Source organism: Halichoerus grypus, chromosome 9 (assembly GCF_964656455.1).
Source record: "Halichoerus grypus chromosome 9, mHalGry1.hap1.1, whole genome shotgun sequence".
NCBI lineage: Eukaryota > Metazoa > Chordata > Mammalia > Carnivora > Phocidae > Halichoerus > Halichoerus grypus.
This window is the reverse complement of record NC_135720.1, coordinates 35,870,206-35,894,300: the sequence shown is the minus strand read 5'-3', so window position 1 is coordinate 35,894,300 and position 24,095 is coordinate 35,870,206. Positions and strand designations below refer to the sequence as shown.

Here is a 24,095-nt window from a genome sequence, read left to right as displayed (position 1 = left end):
CACTCTGGTTCCTCCACTCTGGTGCAGCAGGGAAATGTAAATGGGATATCATTACATGCCTATTAGACCATCTAAAGTGAAAAACATTGGGACACCTGCGTGGCTCAGAAGGTTAAGCGTCTGCCTTCAGCTCAGGTCATGATCCCAGGGTCTTGGAATCGAGCCCCACATCGGGCTCCTGGCTCAGCGGGAAGCCTGTTTCTCCCTCTGCAGCTTCCCCTGCTTGTGTTCTCTCTCTCTCTCTGTATCTCTGTGTCTCAGATGAATAGATAAAATCTTTAAAAAATAAAATAAAATGAAAAACATCAATTATAAATATTGGTGAGGATGGGGAGAAAGTGGATTTCTCACACATGGCTGTGGGGAATATAAAATGGCACAGCCACTCCGGAAAAAAGTCTTCCAGATTTTAGAAAACTAAATTACGCACTTACCCTATGACCCGGCAATTGTACTCTTTTGGGGCATTTACCCCAGAGAAAATTTATGTTTACACAAAAACTTGTACAAGAATGTTCAGAGTGATTTATATACTAAAATACTGGAAACTACTCAAGTGTCTTTAAAGGGCTGTATGGTTGAACAAACTCTAGGACATCCATACAATGGAATAGCACTCAGCAATAAAAACTAATGAAATAATGATATATGCAAATAACTGGATGGACCTCAAAGACATTATGTTTAGTGAAAAAAAGTTAATTTCACAATGTTATATTGTGATGGTTCCATTCATATAACATCCTCAAAATGATAAAACTACAGAGATGGACAGATGAGTGGTTGCCAGTGCTCAGGGACAGGGGGAATATGGGAGATGGACACAAATACAAGGAGGTTGCACAGGGAGTTCTTTTGTGGTAATAGAAAATCTCTGTCTTGATTGTAGTGGCAATTATATAAATTTGTACATGGCAAAATGCATAGAATTACACACACACACACAAATGAATGCAAGTTTTAAAACAGTCATGTACCAATGTCAATGACTTTATGCTACAGCTTCATAAGATGTCATCACTGGGGGGGACTAGGTAAAATATGCATGGGACTCATTCTATTTTCTCAGCTTCCCATGGAACTATTAATATTTCAAGATAAAAAGCATAAAAAACTGTGATTTCTATTTGCCAACAAAATGAAAATTTAGAAGTCTACATTTTTTTTTTTTTTTGGATGAATGTTTTGTTGATTTTGTGTAATCCCAGAAAGCATAAGGTTTTCATGCACAGTTGTTGATTGAAAAATTTGGTAACTTTGTGCTGGGCGGAATAAAGTACAGCCAATATTGCAGTTCCAAGAAATTAATCTGGGCATGCTACTAGAAGAATAAAATGTTCTAAGGTTGCTCATGAGACTGACTGCTGGAGGGGAAAAGCTTAAAAGTGTGATTTCTTCATGTGTCATCAGGGACTTGCACAGCCATTTTTTTGAGAAATTATTTTGTTATTGTAGCAATCAGTGGTTTTTTTAAAACCTTTATTTATTTGTCAGAGAGAGAGCCCACAAGCAGGGGGAGTGGCAGGCAGAGGGAGAAGCAGGCTCCCTGCTGAGCAAGGAGCCTGATGCGGGACTCCATCCCAGGACCCTGGGATCATGACCTGAGCCTAAGGCAGATGCCTAGCCGACTGAGCCACTGAGGCGTCCCAATCAGTGTTTGTTTTTAAACTTTAGATTATACCACCGTACCTCCACCCCAGCCGGGCAAGTCATTGATTCCAAAATAGAGCTTAAGGATTTCTAACAATTATTCTCATTATATATTTTGTTTGCAAGTGCTTGATTTCTTTTAGTTCTACTTTCTACCAATAGCAAATTAGTATTCCAAAAGTCTGTACTTGTGTATGTGATGTTACCATTTTTTTCACTGATACATTTAAAGTATAATAATTTTTTTAACGATTTTGTTTATTTACTTGACAGAGAGAGAGACGGCAAGAGAGGGAACACAAGCAGGGGGAGCTGGAGAGGGAGAACCAGGCTTCCCAAAGAGCAGGGAGCCCAATGCGATCTCAGAACCCCAGGATCACGACCCCAGCCAAAGGCAGATGCCTAACGACTGCGCCTCCCAGGCGCCCTTAAGGTATAATAATTTTATTTTATTTTTATTTTATTTTTATTTTTATTTTTTATTTTTTTAAAGATTTTATTTATTCATTTGAGACAGAGAGATACAGAGAGAGAGAGAGAGCATGAGCAGGGGAGAGGGAGAAGCAGGCTCCCCGCCGAGCCAGGAGCCAGACGTGGGGCTTGATCCCAGGACCCTGGGATCATGACCTGAGCCGAAGGCAGACGCCTAACCATCTGAGCCACCCAGGCGCCCCCAGGTATAATAATTTTAAATAGAATTAAATTTCAAACAGGAAATACATTGTATGATTTAATACAGGAAGCTTGGATCACAAGCTGGATATTGGGTAAAATAGGAAAGATTGTTAGAAATTTTTAGTACACCCAGGAGTCATTAGTCAGCCTTACCAGTGAAACTGATGGTAAAAAAGATCATAGACCATTCTCTTCACTACTGAACTGGTAGTAGGTAGCTGCCATCTAAAAATAGTAGGATATGCTTAGAGGCATATTTAAAATATGAGCTATAATATTGTAGCACTGCCAAACGTCTAATCTTTTATATCTCTCAGTGGATAAAACCCTGAGAATAATTGCATAAACCATCATTGCTTTTTTGAGTAACATCAAAAATGAAGCATTCAAATAACCAGAAAATGTTGCACCAAAAAGGAAACAACAATATTGGCTAGGTATGAAAAGCACACTTAAAAAGACAAAATTGCTTGATGGTCAATTTAAAGTCAATTTAAATAAAAAAAAAAAAATCTTGGTAAAACTCCATGCTACAGTTATGGTCAAATCTCTTGGGAGCTTAAAAAGAGGTGAAAAAGTTACCCATACTGACTAGTGCTCAATAGTTCTAACACTTCAAAAGACTATCTTAGAATGTACTGGTTGAGAGATGAATGCTAACCTTGCTCTTTATCTTAAGTCGGAAAGCATGGACACTAACAATTTAGCTATTTGATCAGTTACTGACTTTTGCCCACTAATTTTAAAAGGACACTTTATAGTAAAATAGCCAGTAAAAATAATCTTTAAAAGATATGTGAGAATTACTTTTTAAAAAAGATTTTATTTATTTATTTGAGAGAATGAGAGCACGTGCTCGTGCACGTACACCCTAAAGGGGAGACAGACAGGGAGGTAGAGGGACAAGTAGACTCTGGGCTAAGCACAGAGCCCCACGGTGGGATGGCAGGTGGGGCGGTGGGGGGGATGGTTCTCCATCTCAAGACCCCTGAGATCATGATCTGAGCGGAAATCAAGAGTGGGTCACCTAACCGACTGAGCCACCCAGGTGTCTGGAGAATTACTTTTAATGAGTGGAAAAACACATAATGGATGCATGCAGGGAAAAAAATCTATGATGCTGACATTGGTATTTTGCATGAATCAGCCGCCCTGTAGCAGGCCATCAATAGTATCTCCTCTCAGAGTTTGCCTCTTGATTTACCTTGCATATTAACGGACTGGCAAAAAAAAAATGCTGCCTTTTGTTGTAAATTTGCAGAAATAATTATTTAGATGCTTATCTTTTTAGATAAATTTGTAAAGAAATGGGAAATGACTTTGAAAACTTGCTATTTGACATATATATGTGCTGATTTAAGCAGAGGAAAATGCTCATCAAATTTTCAATTTAGTGAAATTATTTTTTTAATGGAGAATTAAAAACTTATTATAACAATGGCTAAAACATGGGTTAAACGATGAATTGTGGTTTTACCTAATGATAAACAGTAGTTCTCAGAGTTGGCTTATTTAGCAAAACACTTGAAGAGTGAATTGTTTACAGAAGTGAAATTGTAAAAGCTTTCACTGGGTGTGACAGAACACAGCAGAATTAAAGTGTGAGAGCTGTCATGAGTTGACTTTATTGACAATGAAATTTTGGAAACTTAATTCAATTATGTGTGATAAAAGTTAGCCCATATAATGTTTGCTTTTTTTTTTTCCTTCAAAAAGGCCCTTCAGGGTGTGAGGGCAATCTGGCTGTGACATCCGTCACCGCATTGATCACCAGGGTTGATTTGGCTGATCTGGCTGGGTAGGTGGTGTCCCCTTCCTCCCTCACCTCTCCGTGTGGGTCCCTCCTGAAGCTGCATGCTCGGTGGAACTTGCACTATAGGGGTGGACCCATCTTCAGTCAAGGGTATAAGAGTGGCTGCACTCTGAAGCCCCCAACAAGCTCTCAAGGTCCATTTGTAGGAGAACGCAGGGTAGTCAAGCTTCCAAGATTCCAGACACATCACATCCAAATGAGACGTTGCATGCGGCAGTCTGCCTTTTCAAAAAAAAAAAAAAAAAAAAAAGAAAGAAAGAAAGGCCCTTTAACTATTTTCCCCTTAAGACAATGAAAGAGACATCCTCACAATATTTTCTATGACATAAGTCACTTAACTTTTCAGCTAAAAGATACTTAAAATTTCCACCAGCAAGCATCTCTTACCTTATGCTTATAAAGTTTGCCCAATGATGAGAAAAACTATTTTGATTTGTATGCACATTTTTAAATGGATTCATGGTCTCAAGATACAATGACACTAAGTCAAGAAGAGAAATTACTATACATGTAAATTCAGATTGCCTCAATTCTATAAAATAAGCACATTACCAGCTGTGATTAAATCAGGAAGCAGAGAGGAAAACCTTTTGCTTTTCCCTGATAGCAAACCACTTAAAGCATTTAAGATTTGCATTAATCTATTCAACAAATATTTATTGAGCCTACTATTTGCTGACACTTTACTAAGTTCTTGGCACAATCAGCGAATAAAGCAGAAAATATCCTTGTTTAAGAGCTGAAAAATGTTCAAGTTACAACCCTCCAAAATTCAAGAATTATAGACACCATCTCTGACCTTGGGATACCTATTTATTTTCTCTATTAGAGAACTTCCTGACACGTCAAAGAAACACTGGTCTAGATACTCTTTTACTTCTGTAAATACCTAGGTAATTAATTTGAGATTCAGAAGGCTGCTTGAATGCAAGTGGGAAAAGTGAGCCGTTGGAATTGGTTGACCTTGAGGGCTATCTGTGTGGTACAAATCAGGCTGGGGGGACCTACCCCTCCCAAGACAGAATGGACTAGGCCCCAGCCAGGAATTTCATCTTTTCAGATCCTGGCCTTTTCCACTGGATGGCAGTGGAATACTAAATATTCTTGCACTCGGGCTACTTTTCTTTGGCTCGTGCAGTCCATCTCCTTTCCATTCAGACAGTGCTCAGAGTAGCTGATTAAGTTTTGCCTTTAGTTATAAACGCATTGCATTTTTTTTTCCTTGAGACAAAATTCTATTCTCAGATGCAATTTAGGGATTCCTTATGCTCACCCACATCTACATACAAACAAGTGTGTGATTTTCTAAGTTCTAAAAATGGGCTTCCTCTTTGATTACGTGCCTGTTTTATCTCATTTTTTTTCCCAGTGGTTGGTTCTATTTTTTTTTAATTTTATTATGTTATGTTAATCACCATACATTACATCATTAGTTTTTGATGTAGTGTTCCATGATTCACTGTTTGCGTATAACACCCAGTGCTCCATTCAATACGTGCCCTCTTTAATACCCATCACCGGGCTAACCCATCCCCACACCCCCCTCCCCTCTAGAACCCTCAGTTTGTTTCTCAGAGTCCATAGTCTCTCATGGTTCGTCTCCCCCTCCGATTTCCACCCCCCTTCATTTTACCCTTCCTACTATCTTCTTCTTTTTTTTAACATATAATATATTATTTGTTTCAGAAGTACAGGTCTGTGATTCATCATTTTTGCACAATTCACAGTGCTCACCATAGCACATACCCACATACTCTCCCCAATGTCTATCACCCAGCCACCCCCATCCCTCCCACCCTCCACCACTCCAGCAACCCTCAGTTTGTTTCCTGAGATTAAGAATTCCTCATATCAGTGAGGTCATATGATACATGTCCTTCTCTGATTGACTTATTTCGCTCAGCATACTTACCTGGCAGGGAAGATACCATGATCATGTGCCTGTTTTGTATTACAATTGGAGAAGAACACCACTTTCCATTTCTGGGATACTTCATTTTGCTCTCATGTTCTATTATATGATGGTGTGGGTGGCTTATTTATGAGGCTCTCTGGATGAGGTTTTTAGATTCTGCTGATACAGTCACAAGAAAACAATCAAGCAAAGGTGGAGAGCAAAGAATATCCTTCTACATGTCATCATCTTTACCTGTCTTTTTAAATTCTTCACAGAGAAGTCTTCTGATGGCCTCCTATCAATTCTAGCTCCTCAAAATATTCCAGTTGAGAGCTCAAGCTGTACTGACCCTCCATGTGTTTCAGCCTTGTGGTGGTTACACCGCTGGTTGCCTGCTAGAAATTAGTGCGTCCCTTACTTGCTGTCCAAGTCTGCTCAGCTCCCAATGTCAGTAAAGGTTTGGTGTGCTGGTGAAGACCTCTCCATTCCTATTCCCGTTGGAAATGTTCTGGCCCACCTCGAGCTGCATCTCTTAATCTCCCTACACGTTGGTCCCCAGGACAAGGCTTCTTGATCTAGTATCTTGCTTTTGACAATTTCCTTCCCTGATCACTTCATTCCTACCCTGGCCCTGGCCTCAGTTTCAGGTCCTTAGCTGTCTTATGAAGAATCTCCTTAAAGATGACCACTTGCCTGAATCCTAAGCATGGTGCCCCCTGGAGTCTTTGCTGTTGGGTTTTCCCCAGGTCCTCAATTTGCCTGGGAAAACCTAGTGCTTGCTTTTGCTGAGCTGATTAAGTCATGAATTCATGTAGCTTTGGCTCCTTGGGCTATGCCCCCACCAGTTTCCTTTTTAACAAGGTGGCATGCTTGGTCTCAGCTCCTCTCTCCTTGCCTGGGATCTCCTAGGAAGAATCTTTATTCTCAATAATTTACCTCCTGAATTTTAGCATATAGAAACTATTGCTCCTTTTTACTCCAAAATGTAACTTCTTCAAAAATAATGTAAATGGTTCTCTGGCGTTCATTGTGGATTAACTATTTCACTCCGGATAGCATTAATTCAGAGCATCTTTTAACTGGGTTAACTATAACACAAAATTTTGTGCAAAGTTTAAAATATATAATTTAGGTTAGATAATTTAGCATTATTTTGAGGCTGAACGGCATTATATAGAAAGAAAAATCTGCAGATCCCAAACAGCTACATTGAATTTGTTTAATGATTTTTATAAAATTACGTAAGTAAATACTTTAATTGGAGAATAAAGCCTCAAAAAGAAATTGGCAGATACAATTTATTTTGGAGTAAGATTATAAATTGTAAATAACTGCAAGCTCCAAGGGAAATGTTCTCATTTATTCTGGAGTACATTTAAGCCATATAGTGTGAAAATTTTGTGTGATTCTTTTGAAGGGTGAAGAGATTAGGATTCATTCGGTATTACAGATGAGGATTGCTTTGGCTACTTATTAGTTTACCTTCAAGATTTTGGCCCACATACAAAATTTATACAATATTGGAACATAGGCACCAAAAAATGAAATATATTTTGATAAAGTGAGCCTTCTTCATGACTTCTTTAATGCTATCTTTTGAAACCATATAAATCATGATGAACATTAGTTAAGAAGATTGAAAACCAAAATTAAGAGAAACTCTCTTTTTTCTTTTTAACATATATGGATGGGTTAGCCTGGTGATGGGTATTAAAGAGGGCACGTTCTGCATGGAGCACTGGGTGTTATACGCAAACAATGAATCATGGAACACTACATCAAAAACTAATGATGTAATGTATGGTGATTAACACAACATAATAAAAAAAAAGCATAGAACCTTTAAAAAGTTCTTGCTACATATGCCAATTACACCATCACCTTTGATGGTCGTGAATTTATATTTCAACATTGTGAATTTTCATTAATAAAAACTGCTAATTTAATAGACAAAAAAAAGAGAAACTCTCAACAAAATCAAAATAAACAACTTGTCATGCATAAAATGTAAGTGAAAAAGAACTGTTCACTCTTGGCTTCCTCTTCCTCTTTTTTGGAAAAGAGCCAGAATGAGGAGTCTGTAGAACCACCTATTTATTTCTCAGTGTTCTCTTGAGAAATATGTATTATCTTGGTTATTTAATTTTTCCATCTGTAATTAGAAATCACAAAGTCTGCCTTGAAGTTTGTTGGAAGAAGTCAACGAGTCAAGGAATAGAAGTGTGCATTGCAAACCATCAAGTCTTAGGTGCACACAGGCATACAGGGAGCCAAGACACTGGTGCTGGAGCCTACCGTGGTGCCCATCCTTGTAAACTTGGCAGTCATACACACCTCTGAGTTCCGGGTTTCTCTCCTCTCCATGAGATTGTTCTGCATGACTTTTATGGTCCTTCCTATTCTAGACTCTTCTCTATTCCTAGACTCCATCATAACTTCATATAAGCAGAATATTTTTTTCCAGAATTTGCCAATCATACATGTCGGATTCAAAAGATCATTGTAATATGTACCAGATTTTAAGTCTTTTGACTTTTTCCCATTGGAACAAAAATTATTTTCTATGATAAGAAAAATTCCTACAGTAAAAAATGTTGAGTAGACACTTGCTTGAAAGCTGCCCACCCCAACTTTTGTTTTTTGTTTGTTTTGTTTTAATTTTTTTACTTAATGAAGCCCATTTTTTGAAAGAACATATTCCGGGCTATATTAAACAAGTAAGTCATAGTTGTACATTCTAATAAAGATACTTGCTACTTAAGAAGAAACATGCAGAATTTGAAGCAAAATAATATTAGAATAGAAATCTGAGCCTACCTAAAATAATTAAACTCACTTCACATATAAAGGCAAATTTCAGAGGAGTAACCTTTTTTCAAACAAAAATTAATCAGATTCAATAAACGGTTTAAGTGGGCAGAGTGGTTATCAGGGTATGAGAAGCTATTTGGGGTTATGTGTGGCCGGGTGCAGGAATTCATGCAGGCTTTTAGATTTTATTATGTAGAGATATTTTAGGAGAAGCTAGGCCGAACTGTGGACATATTTGAGTTTAGACTTCATAAAACTTTCAGCTTAAGCTCCTGGAGATCGCTATAGAAAAGGAGGAAAATCAAAATATTCTCAAGGTACACACATGCCACAGCAGCTGTCTCCACACCTATTTTATTCGGTAACTTCCAATCACTGAAGGAGATTCTAATATCAAGTAGTTATTTGTCAGCAAATGTGTCTAAAAATAATTTTAAAAATCTCTGCAGGGAAGCAGAGTCTCTTTCTTAGGTCCAGATATTTTCTCAGGATGACATGGAGTCTGACTACATTCTCTCGTAGAGGTAAATCATGCATGATAGTATCTAATCATCTTCATTGTCTATGTAAAAACAAATGAAAGCTAAGGTTAATTTTTGATAAGTGAATTATGCAAACATAAGTTATATTTGGCTTTGGTGATAAGGCAACATAGAGAACTCGTGCAAGGGTTGTGTGCGCACACACACACAAGCACATGCACAAAAACTCAAGCACTTTTTCTGCTTTGTTCTTATTCCTTTCTGAGATCAGACTCCTCAGTTGAAATAATATAGGAGTTTTCCCCCAAAAAGTCTGCTCAGCAAAACTTCTATTAATACAAGTGTTTCTAATCAAATATTTCTGAAATGTTTACAAATGTCTTAAATCCAGCAATGACGGCTTAATGAAGGGTATGTTGTTGGGAAGAAAATGCCCATCCAAAGTAGAAAAACTACCAGTTAAAAATCACAATACATAAAAAAATATTTTTGAAAGATAATTTCCATTTACCTGATAGGTTTTCCCATAAAAAATTATAAAATATTTTAAAAGAGAAAACAGAATATTTCAATAACCTTTGTTTTAGTTTCCTCGTCTTTACAATCAAGTAGTTGGACTAGGTACTAAGTTTCTTTTCAACTCTAATATTCTATGATTTTAGTCAACATAGGAAGAAGTTAAAATGTGTCCCATAAAATGTGTCCCACTGTTTCATTCAAGTAGTAATAGAAAAGGTGACTTAAAATTGTATGCCTGATAATATAACCCTTTTATTTTACAGGTAACAAAAGCAAGTCCCAGGGAAGTAACATGACTACCTAATGGTGCCCATCTATTTGAGCATCAATCAATGTCACTGCTTCCAAATCTCTCTAATCATCAAATATTTTGCTTTCTTTTTGTTGTTGCTGTTATTGTTTTATTAGACTCCAGATCCCCCTCTGTGCCCCTGGAAATTCTCCTTTAGTAATTATGGGATGAGGTCAGGAATCTAATTTTTGAAAAGAGATCCTCAATATTTTGACTTGTAGTTAAAGGTAGGAACCATAGAGCCACATCAGACTACCTGGGATATAGTGATGGAGGGGAGCAGGTATGTTGCCCAGTTCTTGGGCAGTCTCTCCAATGTAACATAGCGGCACCTTCCTAACGGGTCCATCACGGTTATGCCACAGACTACCACATAGCAGCATCTTCCTAACAGGACCATTATTGTATGCCACAGGCTACCACTTCCCTTTCCTCCCCACCCTTCTACATGAACATGAAAAGCATGTAATATAAGTGACATGACTTGGTGTCTAGGTTACTTTTCTCTGATAGGTTTCCTATGGAAAAAGATATTCCTGAAAGAAACAAGAATTAAAAGAGTGGATCTAAACACCACAGAAATAGAAACAATTATAAGAGAATATTATGAAAAACTACATGCCAACAAACTGGACAATCTAGAAGAAAGGGATAAATTCCTAGAAACATATAACCCACCAAAACTGAAACAGGAAGAAATAGGAAATTTGAACAGACCAATTACCAGCAAAAAAAATTGAATCAGTAACCAGAAAACTCCCAACAAACAGAAGTCCAGGACCAGATGGCTTCACAGGCAAATTCTAACAAATATTTAAAGAAGAGTTTATACCTATTCTCCTCAACCTATTCCAGAAAAGAGTGGATCTCTAGCCCTTCCTTATCATCTGCTCCAACTTCATATTCTAGAAGTTTAATTCATCTCAACTCCTATAAACTTTCCTTATTGGGAAGCATGAATCTGTCTATCACCACACAACAAACAGTCTCGAGCCTTTTAAGGCAGTCTGGGATTTGGAAATTATTTACTTTACCTCAGGTCATGATGTATAATGCAATGAATTTTTCTTAATTGTTAGAATATATCATAAGAAGAAGGTCTTTGAATACTTGTCACTAGACTTTCTTAACCTTTCTGGTAGTAAAAGAAAAACTTAAATAGAATTCATATCTAATACCAAAGTTGGTTTTATAGAGAGACAATGGAGAGCAAAGTTGCTTCTAAGATCTTCCATGTAAAATTCCAAGCACCTCAACATTCATACTTCCTTCAGTCTCAACATAGATCTTATGTGTTCACTGGATGCAAATTGTGGCTAAAATACACATTTCTGTTCCTTATGCTACTCATGGATGCCAAAGTTTAGTTTAAGGCTTTTTTTTATGTAGCACACTATAAGAAATATATTATAATTCAGCTCTCAATCAAATATCATTCCTAATCTTTCTTGTTAATAAAAAAAGTGAATCAGTTTTTTACCTACTAATTTTGGGGAAAAGTTAGAAAAAAGAAAAAGGAAATGACTTACCTCTAAATATGCGTTCAAATAAAGGAGCTTAACTAAAATCTATACAATTTAACAAAAAAGTAGAATTCAACATAACTGAATTTCTTTTCATATCCTATTTAAGGATTCCAAGTAAGTACATTTTTAAGTCTTGTTATTTCTAAGGCAGTCTCATGATATGGCTCTGGGGATCAAGTACTCAGTTAAAGCCATAATAGACTACCGAATGATATACAAAAGATTTTGTGAACATTTTATGTTTGCTTTAGAAGCCTGAACTATTAAACCTGTGACAATTTTATTTATTTAAGAGAGTAAACAAGGAGATTAATGATATTAGTCCATCCTTACATCAGTTAAGAAACTATTTATGAGTTGTATTTAGAAATCTACCAAATGTTATTAATGTGTACAATTCTTATTTTTCAATGTAGTTGGGGTCAAGAAAGTGGTTAGTTAATATATGTACCTCAAATGCCTTAAGTGGATACCTATTAAAAGGTATACAAAATATAAATAGTACTGTATATTTTCAAAAATTTTAAATAAACAGAAAGATACATAGGTTTACATGTTATAATTTCAAAGTCAACACTAGCACATACGTTTTTCTTATCTAAATACATACTAGGATACTTCCTATTTCAACACATGCATCTACAAACACATGGCCATGCACATAACCTTGCTTTCTGCCACTTGCAAGAAAGTTAGAATATACAATATAGTACATTGTTTCAACTTAAATCATATTGGCAAATTAATGAGGATGGCATTAAAAAATTCTGATCTAAGAAATCAAAATACAGGAAGATAATTATTCCATAGATTAAAAACACTGAAGACTGATGAGAAGTTAAGATTTAAATTGTGTGTCCCAGTGATCTTGAAAGACAGAGAAGAGACAGGATTGGCTGTAAACACTCTGAACGCTCTGTTTGGCAATTAGGACTTTTGTCATCTAGCAATCCAGGCCAGGGACTCAGACCATCGACGCTGCAGATCGCAGAGAAATGGTATAGCTAGGGGCAGTTCTCCGCAAGGCAGGGGGCGCTGATGGAGACCTCGAGGCCCATCTAGATGGGAGACGGCGATTTGCTGGTCTAGCAGGTCGGGAAAACCCTTTTCCATGTGGAGATTTCACTGCCATGGATTCCTAAGAGACAAAGGAAGACATCCATTTCACTATACAGGCACCAACAATGGGCTGAATATATATTATGGATCCCACCTACAAGGTTAATGTATTAGCATATTTACAAGCAAGTAGAAGCATGGATAACTGAAGAAGGTAATTGTCTAATATTTGTGGTCTTGAATCAAAAGCAACTCACTTTTAATAAGGAATATGGCATTTGATAATCTTGTAGATCTTTTCACACTGCCAAATTTTAATACAACTGATCTCTTTTTACAGCTAATTATGAGTTCAGGATTCAAAAGTTTCTGTTAGATAACTTTGATGATGGAATTATAGATGTTTCTTAATGGGATACTAGGATGTATAATAGATACAAAAGATACAAAAAGATAATAATTTATAGAAGAAACCATGCTCATTTATGTCAAGTTATTGGCACTTGCAGAGGTCATTAAGCAAAAGGCACACAGATCACCAAATGATTTGTCTGATGCTATCTTTTTTCCCCACCAAGAACCACTATACTATTTTTCAAAAGTTTCAAAATTATCACTAAAATACTTCAAAATATAACTTCATTGTAATTGCTAATACAAAATCATTATCTATATTGGGCATCATCAGATGACTTAAAACCTTTTCCTTCCTGTCCCTTCCTTTTCTTTCATGTCTTCTTTCTTTCTATTTTAATGGAAGAAAAACATTCTTAGACACTTGCAGTTAAAAAAAAAATTAAAAAGTTTCCACCACACATTTTATACCAGTATTATTATTGACTTTCTTAACAAAGCCTATGCTCTTTCATCTGAGATGGGTAGTAAGATGGCCTCTATTTCTATGACAATAACCTGCAATTTATTTTTCTCTCTTTGGAATCTTACTTTTTTAGATTTGCTCCCGCAGCTGGGTGAGGGAGGGGATGAAGAACTACTCTTAAGAATCTACGGTAGAGGGCCCCTCCCAAACCCCCAACCAATGCAAAAATGTAGCTGATGAATATTTAACTGGTTATTTTATACATTTCCATTTGCCATCTGAAACTTGTAGGGCTTCCCATGTACTTAGGGAGTCAACTAAAAAATGGAGAAATACAAAATCAGGGTTTTGTACCTTGTACAAACAGGCAAGGTTTCTGATAAAATGAACAAAAACTGGTATTTTTATGGGGTTGAAAGCCACATAAAAATAATTTTCACACCAGAAGGAGGCAACCTGCATAGCTTAAAACTATACTGCAAACACACTGCATTTTGCAAAAATACGATTTTTTGAAATATTAGCTAATTATAACAATCTGTCACCATGTAACTTTTTGTAAATTATGCATAAAAAGGGATTGTTGGATAGCTCTTTGCTGTAAATACCAATCTCTTCAACATCTTTTCCTCCTATAGCTAAGGAAAACTATATTCTTTTGCAAACAGACTGGAACAAAAAAAGAATAACAGTTTATTTTTTGCGGGGGGACAATTTTCATGTTAGGAATTCACACAAATAAGAATGACCTTAAACATTTTTAAGCTATAATATCATTTTATTTCCATGTACTGCCTTTCTGCTCCACAAATAAGAGAACTTTATGAGGCATTATTTTATGATGTGTTAGACCCATAGTCACATCCATGTGACTAATCCCATGAGAAAGAACATGAATCAAATGCTGGGAATGACTGAACCAATCATAGCCAACAACTGAAAAGTGCAAGAAATTATTTTTAAAATATTTCCAATACTCTTTTTAAAATATAAACACTAAAAGAATAAAATCCTATAAACCAATAAATGTGCATTTGGAATGTTTTTTTCAAGAAAGAAACTTACAACAAACATTGGATCTTCTTGAGGTTCTTGAGTCCATTTATTTTATTTATGTTGTCCCATTTTAGAATTTTAAAGAAGTTATAATGTACTATTCCCAATCTTAAAAAAACTGTATTTTAAGAAGTTCATATTGAGTTACAATCCTAAGGTTTACACTTATTCACAAATAAAGGGTTGAGAAGTTAAGAAGATGCCAAAACATGTGCCTCCATTCTATTTATATATGGGCAATTGACTGAACTCTGAGCTACATATGGATGCAGTTCTCCCAACATACATTAATTGCTTTCTCACCTCTGTTATCTTTCTCCAATCTACTCCTCGCTTTCCGTGCTGTGCTCCACACATAGCTGGCTTTTGCTGAAACTCTTGTTCTAACTGAAGTCTTTCTAACTGCTGACTTAACGTGGGCCCACTGCTGACATCAGAATTACATCTGGTCCAGTTATCCTGGAAGCATTTAGAATTTTGCAACGCAGACCCTGTTGATGTCTCATAGGTTTTCAGCAGCTTTTCCACAACACCATAATTTGACCTAGGATCCGCTGATCTTGGCCGGCCAGACAAATTACTGGGTCTCCAGTCATGCTCTTGGAGCATACTCCGGTAACTGCTGGGGCTCATGTGTTCCTGCATTTGTCTGACTAGGCCTGTTGTGGATATTTTGGTGGGATTGTCAGGCACATTTTCTCTGGGCACAGGCACGTGGGCACTGGTTTTCCGAATATCAGACACATTATCATTTTCTGATATGTTACCTGTATGAGTAATTAAGGTCTCACAGGGTTTAGGATCTTCAGATGATTCTGAGTAGCTTTGATTTTGCTGTATTGCCTGACAATTTCTATCTGTTCTAAATACGATTCTGTTAAATTCATCAGTCTTTGCTGCCAGTTTTTCATTCCTAGTTGTTCTCTTAAAGCCACAACTGAAACTTTTAAATGGGCCATTGCTCTCTGTCACCGAGGAGCTACACTCACTGCTTACATGAAGATCAGGATGAGATTTAGTAGGGTGATCTGGAATCATCTTTTCACACTGTGGCTTATTGGGAGTCGAGCAGGTTTTCTGAAACCACAATGGAGAGGGACTACTTTTTGCACTGATCCCAGTGTCATACGACCACATGCTAAGTCCAACATTTTCATTACATGGAGGCTTGTTATCTATTTTGGCTTTGGGTGCCAAAGAAGGAAACGTGATACCATCTTTCAAAGTCTTCCCTTCATCTAGACACAGCATAGGAATCTCATTGTGCCTCCAAAGGAAATCAGGACTGCAGTTCCTTTCCCCTTGACCCTCCTGGGCCATCTGGCTATTGTGGTCTAAACTTCCCTTCAAACTTTCATGAGCTTGTTTGGAATACGAGGTGGGAAAACTTCGAGATGTGCTTCTTGGAGGTGGAAGTGGTGGAATTTCATTTCTTTGCAGATCAATTGTATCAAGTTCACATGTTTTCCTAGAGTTGCTTTGGAGCACAGTGGTGCTTAGATTCTTTCTATTTTTCTGCTTTTCTTTTTCTAAATCGATGGGAAGAATGCCCTGGCCATGGTTGATCATGTGGTCTCTCTGAGGCATATTCATTACATTTGGCATTTCCTGAAGAAAAGAATCTGACTTCATCCTAAACAATTATAAAACATGATATATTAGTGATAATTTTATTTAGGACAAGTTCTCAAAAGAAACCATGGCTTAAGCAATGAATGTCTGCAGTAAGAAAAGGACTCCCAACTTCCTCAAACAGCATTTTCCTATAAATTCTCTAGTCAAAACCTCCAAGTCCTTTTTCCTGTAGGATAAAGCTCACTTCTCAGTGGTGCATTCATGGTCTACATGCTCTGACCCAAGCTATCTTTCCATTATATTCCCAAACTGTCTCTTCCACTCAGACTAGACTGTGTAGTCTCTTGGGTGTCTGCCACCGGCATTCCCATTTCTCCAGGTTCTCTCCTACCATATTGCCTCACCTCTGCTCTACCTACTGAATGCCTAGTCATTATGTCATGTGAGCTCAACTTCCTTCTCTTGAATTTGAAATGACATTCTAAGCTAAGAAGTGTGACAGAAATCTGAATACAAGCTCAGTGAAACATGAGTAATACCAAATGGAAGGTGCCATTTGGGCTTGAAACAAAAGTAAGATTTTTTTGGGTCAGTAAAGGGCATATAGGCAAAGTGAGCCACAATAAAAATAGTGGGCTCTTCAAGGAATAGAGAGTACTTTGGTATGGCTGGATCATAAAGCAGAGTGGGAGGGATGAAAGAAACATTAGGTTAAATTGTAATGTATTTGAATTACACACTAAGGATTTTGAACTTTTTTCTAAAGTGTATGGAATAGCAAGGAGAACTTTATACCAGGTGTGGTTTGTAAAAGAAAATTGGCAAGTGAGTCTTTTCGAAGTTCAATCAAAACAAAAAACCTAAATAAAGTGACAATATAAATTCACAAATTAAATTGATCATACTGATAAATATAAATCATATTTATATCTCTTCAGCTTGTAAAATGTTACAAGATAGAATACAATAAAGTGTAGATAATTATTCTCAATAATAGAAAATGGTAGGCAAAAGCAAAATGGGCAGGTGGAGGGTAAAGTTACATATAAAATATGGTTGAATAAAAAAGTCTATTGGAAGTCAATACAAAAATTCTTTCAGAGCTTCCTAAGAGCTAAAGAGAAATAGGGTACACACTGCTACTGTTTCTAAGAGGAACACACCCCTCATTAGGAGAAATATGTTGATCCTAGAACAATCCATTTTTACTTACCTTGCAGAGAATTCCAATTTATTTTTTAATTTGGTGAAAACTTACTTTTACAATTATATAGGTGCTTCTAAACTGAAACAGCATTTTTTAAATATCACTGTATATGTGTGTATACATATTTAGAATATGTTGTTCTAAGAATTATGTATGCTTCTACTATATACATAATAAATGTAGAGAAATAAATGACTCTTAGGTATAAAATACTTCAGTAGAACATCATTATATAATTAAAACTCCACATTGTTAAATCTTAAGATATATTTAACTGGGTTAGCCTTGCTGCGTACTCGTCCACTGGCCAAACACTCAAAATGGAAAAGAACTACATTTAGAAGGTACTTGTTACTTTGTTCTGGAAAGTGTACCTTAACCAAACACCAAAAGAGTGCAGTATTCCTCACAGTCAAATTACGGAAAGAATGAGAAGATTTGGCTTAGGAATTAGTAAACAGAGAAATATTCAATTAAAGTCTTTATCTCCTATCTAAGATAACAGATTTTAATAACTCATTGTTAATTCGCACTAACCAAATATAAAGAGGAGGCAGTTTGGATTCATTCACTGAAAGCAATATTTCTCTTGATTTTCTGATATAAAATAATCATAGATATACCAGCCCACCTTCTGTGGTTAGACCGCTTTCGGATTTCCTCTTGAAAGCTGCATAATTCTTCACTAACTTTGGCAAGTTCTTCAAGAGCCTTTATACATATAAGCAATAGCATGTTAGCACTTTGAAATGTAAATATTTCTGTAGAAACAGTTCTAGGCCAATCACAATCTTACTTACCAAGTTGAGGGCCCCAGAGCAGCTCCTGCCCTCTTCCCTCAAAGTCCTCAGACCAGGGCACGCCTCACATTCTCTTTGGTTATCTGTGGCCAAAGGATCCATAAACCCTACTTTTGATTTTTTTGTTGCTTTTTGTTCCTTACACATTTCATTTCCTTCACAGAGTAAGCTCTGCTCTGTTTTAGTTTCTTTTTCCAGACCATCCTGGTAATTCATCCTTGTAAATTCACATCGTCCTGAACTGGGGTAATTTGGAGAAGATTCCAGCACTTGATCTTGAATTGTTTTCTCACGATCATGATTGATGATCTTAGCACGTTCATCCATGTTGATTTTCCTCCGAAGCTTTACTTCATGGCAAAGCTGCAAAGAAAACGAAGAGAAAACTTTTTCTCCCCCTAATTTACTTTGTCAACATTTTGAATACGAAGCACACTATTTTGAGTTCTCTTTGCCATATCATGATATACTAAGTATCCTGGGGTATTAATGCTCATGCCTCTGAGTAGTACTTCTAAAACCTGATCAGCCAGAATAACTCTGATGAACCATAAGGACTACTCTTAGTAGGTCAAACTATGGATGGTAATTTCTATACTTCTGTGTAGAAATCAAACTCATTCAAAAATAAACCTGCTCCTATAGAAACATGTCATAATGATGCAGAAGCACTGTTACAAAGTTGGGATGTCCTGAATCAATTACTGGTCATGCTCTCTAATTGCTTTCAGAGAAAAGCAAGAGTTTAACTGATATTAAAGTGATGTCTTAAAAATATGTGATTCCACTTGCATGCCAACATTAAAGTGTCTAAGTATTTTGACAGTATCATATAGTATGCTAGTTCATTCCATTCCCCAAGTGGACATTGTGCAACCAAAGGATGTTTCCTTTGGAAGTTATGCTGGTGTTATTGACATGTTGCTCGGTATTACTGAGATTTATTTTTAAAAAGAGATTTTTTTTTTTCAAAAAAGATTTCTCATCCTGATTAAAACACATGTGACCCTGTCCTATGTGATATTAGAACTCTAAGGCTTCCATCATGTATTATCTATGTTAAAGTGGATCCCAAATTATTTCTTGATGAGAGTTTAGTTTTACCTCCAGGCACTCACACAGCTCACCCCCAAATGGAGGAAGTAAGTGGCCTTTCTCTTTAGGCTTGAGCTGGGGGAAAGCTTGGCAAATTTCAAAGGAGTCTGTCAGATAACTATTTAAGCAAATGACTACATTTTACGGCCACAACTTATATCTACACCACATCTATTATTCAAGGAGTATAATAACAGATTTATTGTTGTTCAATATTTACCCAAATCTCAGAGAGAAGCACTATGCATAGTTGGTGCCTGAAGTCTATACAGTACACGTATTTCCATAGATACTTACACATCTATCATTGGATGATCTCAGGATAGCATCAAATTACAGCCATGGATCAATCGTTTTGGCCCTCATAAAATTACTTGTTATGAGCTATTGTGGGCATTATGATTTGGGCTGACCTTGAGAGATATTATACAAAGTAACCCTCAAAAGTTCATGTTAACCTAAGGATGCTTATGGTGACATTGTCCTCTTTTTAAGGAGCTATGGGTGAAAACAAAATTGTCTTATTTTCGAAATCAGGGACAAAAGTACTATCCCTGGGAAACAGGTTTGCCTTTGTCTTCTGAATATTGAGAAATCTGCTAATTTTTATGTTACTAGAAAGAGAGACTTGCCGCATGCAATTCACATAAGATCCTTCCTCCTGTCTTCATCTCATTGTTTTTTTTTTGTTTGTTTTGAAATACTTTATCTTATGTAAAATTTATATACCATCTTAAATTCTCTTGGGATTTAAGTGAGGTATGGATAAGCAAATAATATGCTATTGATAGAAAACAAATTATTTTGTACAAGAAAATCTGTGTTACTTCATACCCAGCACTTGTTTATGGTTCTCTGATCATTTGAACAAAACAAGCAGAAGAGATTGCAGTGTGATTAAAAAAAAAAAAAAAAAGAATTCCCAGAAACCTAGGAACTCTATCTAGGGTTTCTATCTGGATTACCCCAGTTTTCAAATACATCTGGGTTTTGCAATAGCAAATGCAATGATTGTGGATAGTGGCTGAGCAAAGAATCATTAGCATCTTAACACTCAACACTGGTCCTCTCACTGGAAGATATCTCTTGGAACCAAGTCACATGTGCACATTTGGGAATCCACAATTCTTTAGTACATGGCTTAATAACTTGTGTCTGAGTTAATACACACAACTTAGTGATATATGTTAAACAAATACAGTCTATTATGCTTGCGGCATGTTATAATTTTTTGAAGCGTTGATGTTTAATTTTAGTTTAAAAAATGTCTTGATTCTCTGTGACATGTGAAGATACTTTCCTCTTGTTTTCCTCAAATTTTCCTACCCTCGTTTGTAGCCTATAAGACATGTATTAAAGGTACATTCCTATAGGCTACAAAGCTGGGAGTGGGAAAGAAACGTGTATTAGTATGATAAAGGGAGCACAATGCTAGTATTCAGGTATGAAAGAGCATCATGTATGGGTATTCTGGGTAAGCACATTGTTCAAACATACTCCCAGTAATGGAGCTGAATATTGCAGGCAGCAAGACATAAACAGTACCATGGCTACTATCCAAGATGAAGAAAATGTATTACAGCCCTCTATCTCCTTGATGCAGAAAGAACAGTATTTCTATAAACTATCATCCTATGTTTAAAATACGTGTAATGCGTGCTCATCAAAAAGGCTAATATTTACCATAGACAGAATCTACAGAGTTGTCAGAATAATTATTTGACAATAAAATATCTAACCTGACAGCAGATTATTTCAGCCACATGGCTTAAACAATTGGCTAGGCTAATCCTGACTCCTTTAATTTTTTTTGCTTGGATGCTAGAATGTTTTTTTAAAGATTTTATTTATTTATTTGACAGAGAGAGACACAGTGAGAGAGGGAACACAAGCAGGGGGAGTGGGAGAGTGAGAAGCAGGCTCCCCACTGAGCAGGAAGCCCGATGCTGGGCTGGATCCCAGGACCCTGGGATGGAGCCCGATGCGGGGCTGGATCCCAGGACCCTGGGATCATGACCTGAGCCGAAGGCAGACGCTTAATGACTGAGCCACCCAGGCACCCCACTTGGATGCTAGAATTATCTGGCCTTCCAAACCTTTGGGAAACAATGACCCATGAATTCAGGTTTCTGTTTGGAGTTTTGGATTCTGATTTGACTTAGACATCTCCTTGTTGATCCACCCTTAGTCTTTGGATAAAGAGGAGTTAAGAGAATAAGCAAAACACATTTTCCAACTACAGAGGTATGAGCGGTGGATTCTTGTTTCAGTCGAATCATACGCTACATGCCTGCCTTCTCAGCTCTGTTACAGGAACAGTTTAATAGTTACTCTTTTAAATTTTTCCTCATAGCGTGCCGATTTATATTTTATTCACAACCAATTACACGGCTGTTAATAAGAAAAATATTTACACTACAAACACATAAAGCACCAGCTTTGACTGCCTATGAATAAAGGCCAAACAGTCTGTTAAAAGAATCACTTTGGCAATGTACACAAACCACGTGACAACATGGACTTCTCTAGAAGAATGCAAGATAAGTAGAAATAATTTTCAGTTGAAACCAGCTCAAAAATACATCAATGTAAATACTTAAAGGAAATATTCCAAGGCCAGGGATGGTTTAATGGGGATAAAATGACTATTAGTATCAGAGTCATGGCACGTTGTTTTTCATAACCCCTTTCCTAACAAATGTGCCAATAAATGTGGCACATTCTGCCAGAATAAATATCATGTCCACCGCCATGTTGATATATGACACTCCTTTTGATTATACTGAATTATCTAATACGTAATTTCGTTTAGTAGACATGATTCATAAATCATTTCAGGAAAGATCTGTATTTTAATGCCCAATTGTAATTTTGCTAATATATGTTCCACCAATTATGTTTTTCTTATATTTTCCTCCTGGACCTTGTGCTTGAAAACTCATGCAAAAAACAGACAAATAAACAAACAAACAAACAAAAACGACTCACTTTTGATACCAAGGCACTTTAGTCAGAAAATAATAAATTGATACACTTTAGAATGACATTTTAAGTTCTTAATTTTCATTCAGGGCTGTAAAAAAAAACCCCAGTCCCTTCAATACCACTGGATAAGGTTCTGCTATTTTTGGTCTAGTAAATGTCATTGAGACATGCATCTCTTAGGTAGAATAAGGAAAACAGAATCAGCTTTCAATACAACACAAATTTCAAAGAGAATTTTCATTCTGAGCTTTCAATGTATTCAAAACAAATCAGTTTGTACCTCTTCTATCTTCTTCTGCATGATTTTCCATTGACTCTCCCATTCCTTCCTTTCATTGTCAAACTGGTCCAGTAATTCCATCTTTTCCTTGTGCCAGTTAGCTTCTGTGTTCTCCCACTGCTTATGCAGGTCCATGGCAACCGTGTGAGTGTTAGTGAAGGGGTATTTCTGCTTGTCTCTGCCTTCTTAACTGTTTCTTGGAAGCTTGGAGTTGTTTTATTTGAAGCAGTCTCACTTGCCTTTAAAATAAAGCCTAATATAAACATAAGGAGAAAGAGTTCCAAATCCATTTGCTTTTTGGAAACATGTTATCATTTTGTTAAGAGCCATCGACATAAACTATAGGAAAACTGTACTTAAAAGAAGAGAGGAGACGATTAACAGTCTGCTTAAGAAGAACTAACAAAGTTGGGACACCTGGGTGGTTCAGTTGATTAAGTCACACTGACTTTTGATCTCTTCTCGGGTCTTGATCTCAGGGTCTTGAGTTCAAGCCCTGCATGGGGCTCCATGTGGGGCATGGAGGCTACTTAATTAAAAAAAGGAAAAAAAAAAAGAACTAACACAGTCAAAAAGTATTATTGCCCAAAGGGTTTTTTTTCCCCCTTTCTCAAATGGGTTCTTCCCCCTTTCTGAAATCAGTCAGCAAAATTATAGCTAAATGCATATGTGAGATGTAAGCATTCATTTCAGCAACCACCTAATCTAAAGATGGAATTTTTGTGTGACTAAGAGTAGAAATATGAAATTCCACTGTATTGTCGTACCTATACAACCGCGGTAGATTCTGTTGCAACAGATTTACTCCTGTTTTGATGCAACCAGATCGTGTTTCTGTGAACTAAAGTCCTGAAGCAGTACAGGACCACAGTCTCCATTTTACATTCAGAGTTGCAAGCCCAGGCCAAACGTGATGACTGTATTAATAAGACCCCTGAGTTGGTAGTCAGTCTGAGACTGATGTAGCAGCAAAAAAAAACAAACTAAATCATAAAAATATTTTCGTTATTTTAGTTCATCAAGTAAAACGTAAAATCAGCAAAGCCATCCATTCTCTCTTTTGCTTCTAATGGACCATATACAAGAATCTGTTTAGGCTATGGAATACAGAACACTGAAGAAAACACTTTGCTCGTTTGCAAGGATATCCTTGATCACAGTAAGCAGTGACTGAAATATTTAGATTTCTAGCATTTAGAGTATGTGTATTTAGGGTTTGAAGAGGCAATTTATTTATTTAATATTTATTTATTTATTTAGATGGCACATGTGTGGGTTGGCAGGGGCAGAGGGAGAGAGAGAATTTTAAGCAGGCCCCACGCCCAGCACAGAGCCCCAGGCGGGACTCCATCTCAGGACCCTGAGATCATGACCTGAGCTGAAATCAAGAGTTGGACGCTCAAGCGACGGAGCCACCCAGGCGCCCCTGAAGATGCAACTTAAAATATCAGATTGGTAACTCTGTTATAAGTCATCTAAAATTTCTGAGACTTAGTTTATTTACATTAAAATGGAGGCTACTTAAAGGGTTGTTACAAAGATTAAATGACATA

The 24,095-nt window shown here is 36.8% G+C and overlaps 1 protein-coding gene and 1 long non-coding RNA gene across 7 annotated transcripts in view; one reads left to right on the top strand and one right to left on the bottom strand.

Moving 5' to 3' along the window:
• Nucleotides 1-1,428: 1,428 nt before the first annotated feature.
• LOC118531454 (uncharacterized) lies at nt 1,429-10,275 on the top strand. 3 transcript variants are annotated; one of them, XR_013441118.1, is made up of 5 exons: nt 1,429-1,704; nt 1,924-2,083; nt 2,168-2,327; nt 9,296-9,370; nt 10,111-10,275. It is a non-coding gene; the product is annotated as an uncharacterized LOC118531454 (long non-coding RNA). The 3 variants fall into 3 exon arrangements; XR_004915201.2 differs by lacking the exon at nt 2,168-2,327 and adding an exon at nt 4,042-4,123 and having other exon boundaries at nt 1,437-1,704; XR_013441117.1 differs by lacking the exon at nt 2,168-2,327 and having other exon boundaries at nt 1,440-1,704.
• A 1,934-nt stretch (nt 10,276-12,209) lies between these two features.
• Nucleotides 12,210-24,095, bottom strand: part of KIAA0408 (KIAA0408 ortholog) — a 31,843-nt gene continuing 19,957 nt past the window's right edge. For 2 of the 4 annotated variants that reach the window (XM_078054765.1, XM_078054766.1), the window contains exons 2-6: nt 22,543-22,795; nt 18,183-18,545; nt 18,014-18,093; nt 14,904-16,233; nt 12,210-12,803 (exon numbers count right to left, since the gene is read on the bottom strand). In XM_078054765.1, the coding sequence (XP_077910891.1) occupies nt 12,630-12,803; nt 14,904-16,233; nt 18,014-18,093; nt 18,183-18,545; nt 22,543-22,677 (2,082 nt within the window). In that variant the 5' untranslated portion in view covers nt 22,678-22,795 and the 3' untranslated portion in view covers nt 12,210-12,629. The remainder of the gene's footprint in view (nt 12,804-14,903; nt 16,234-18,013; nt 18,094-18,182; nt 18,546-22,542; nt 22,796-24,095) is intronic. The other 2 variants (XM_036085478.2, XM_078054767.1) reach the window with 1 other exon arrangement.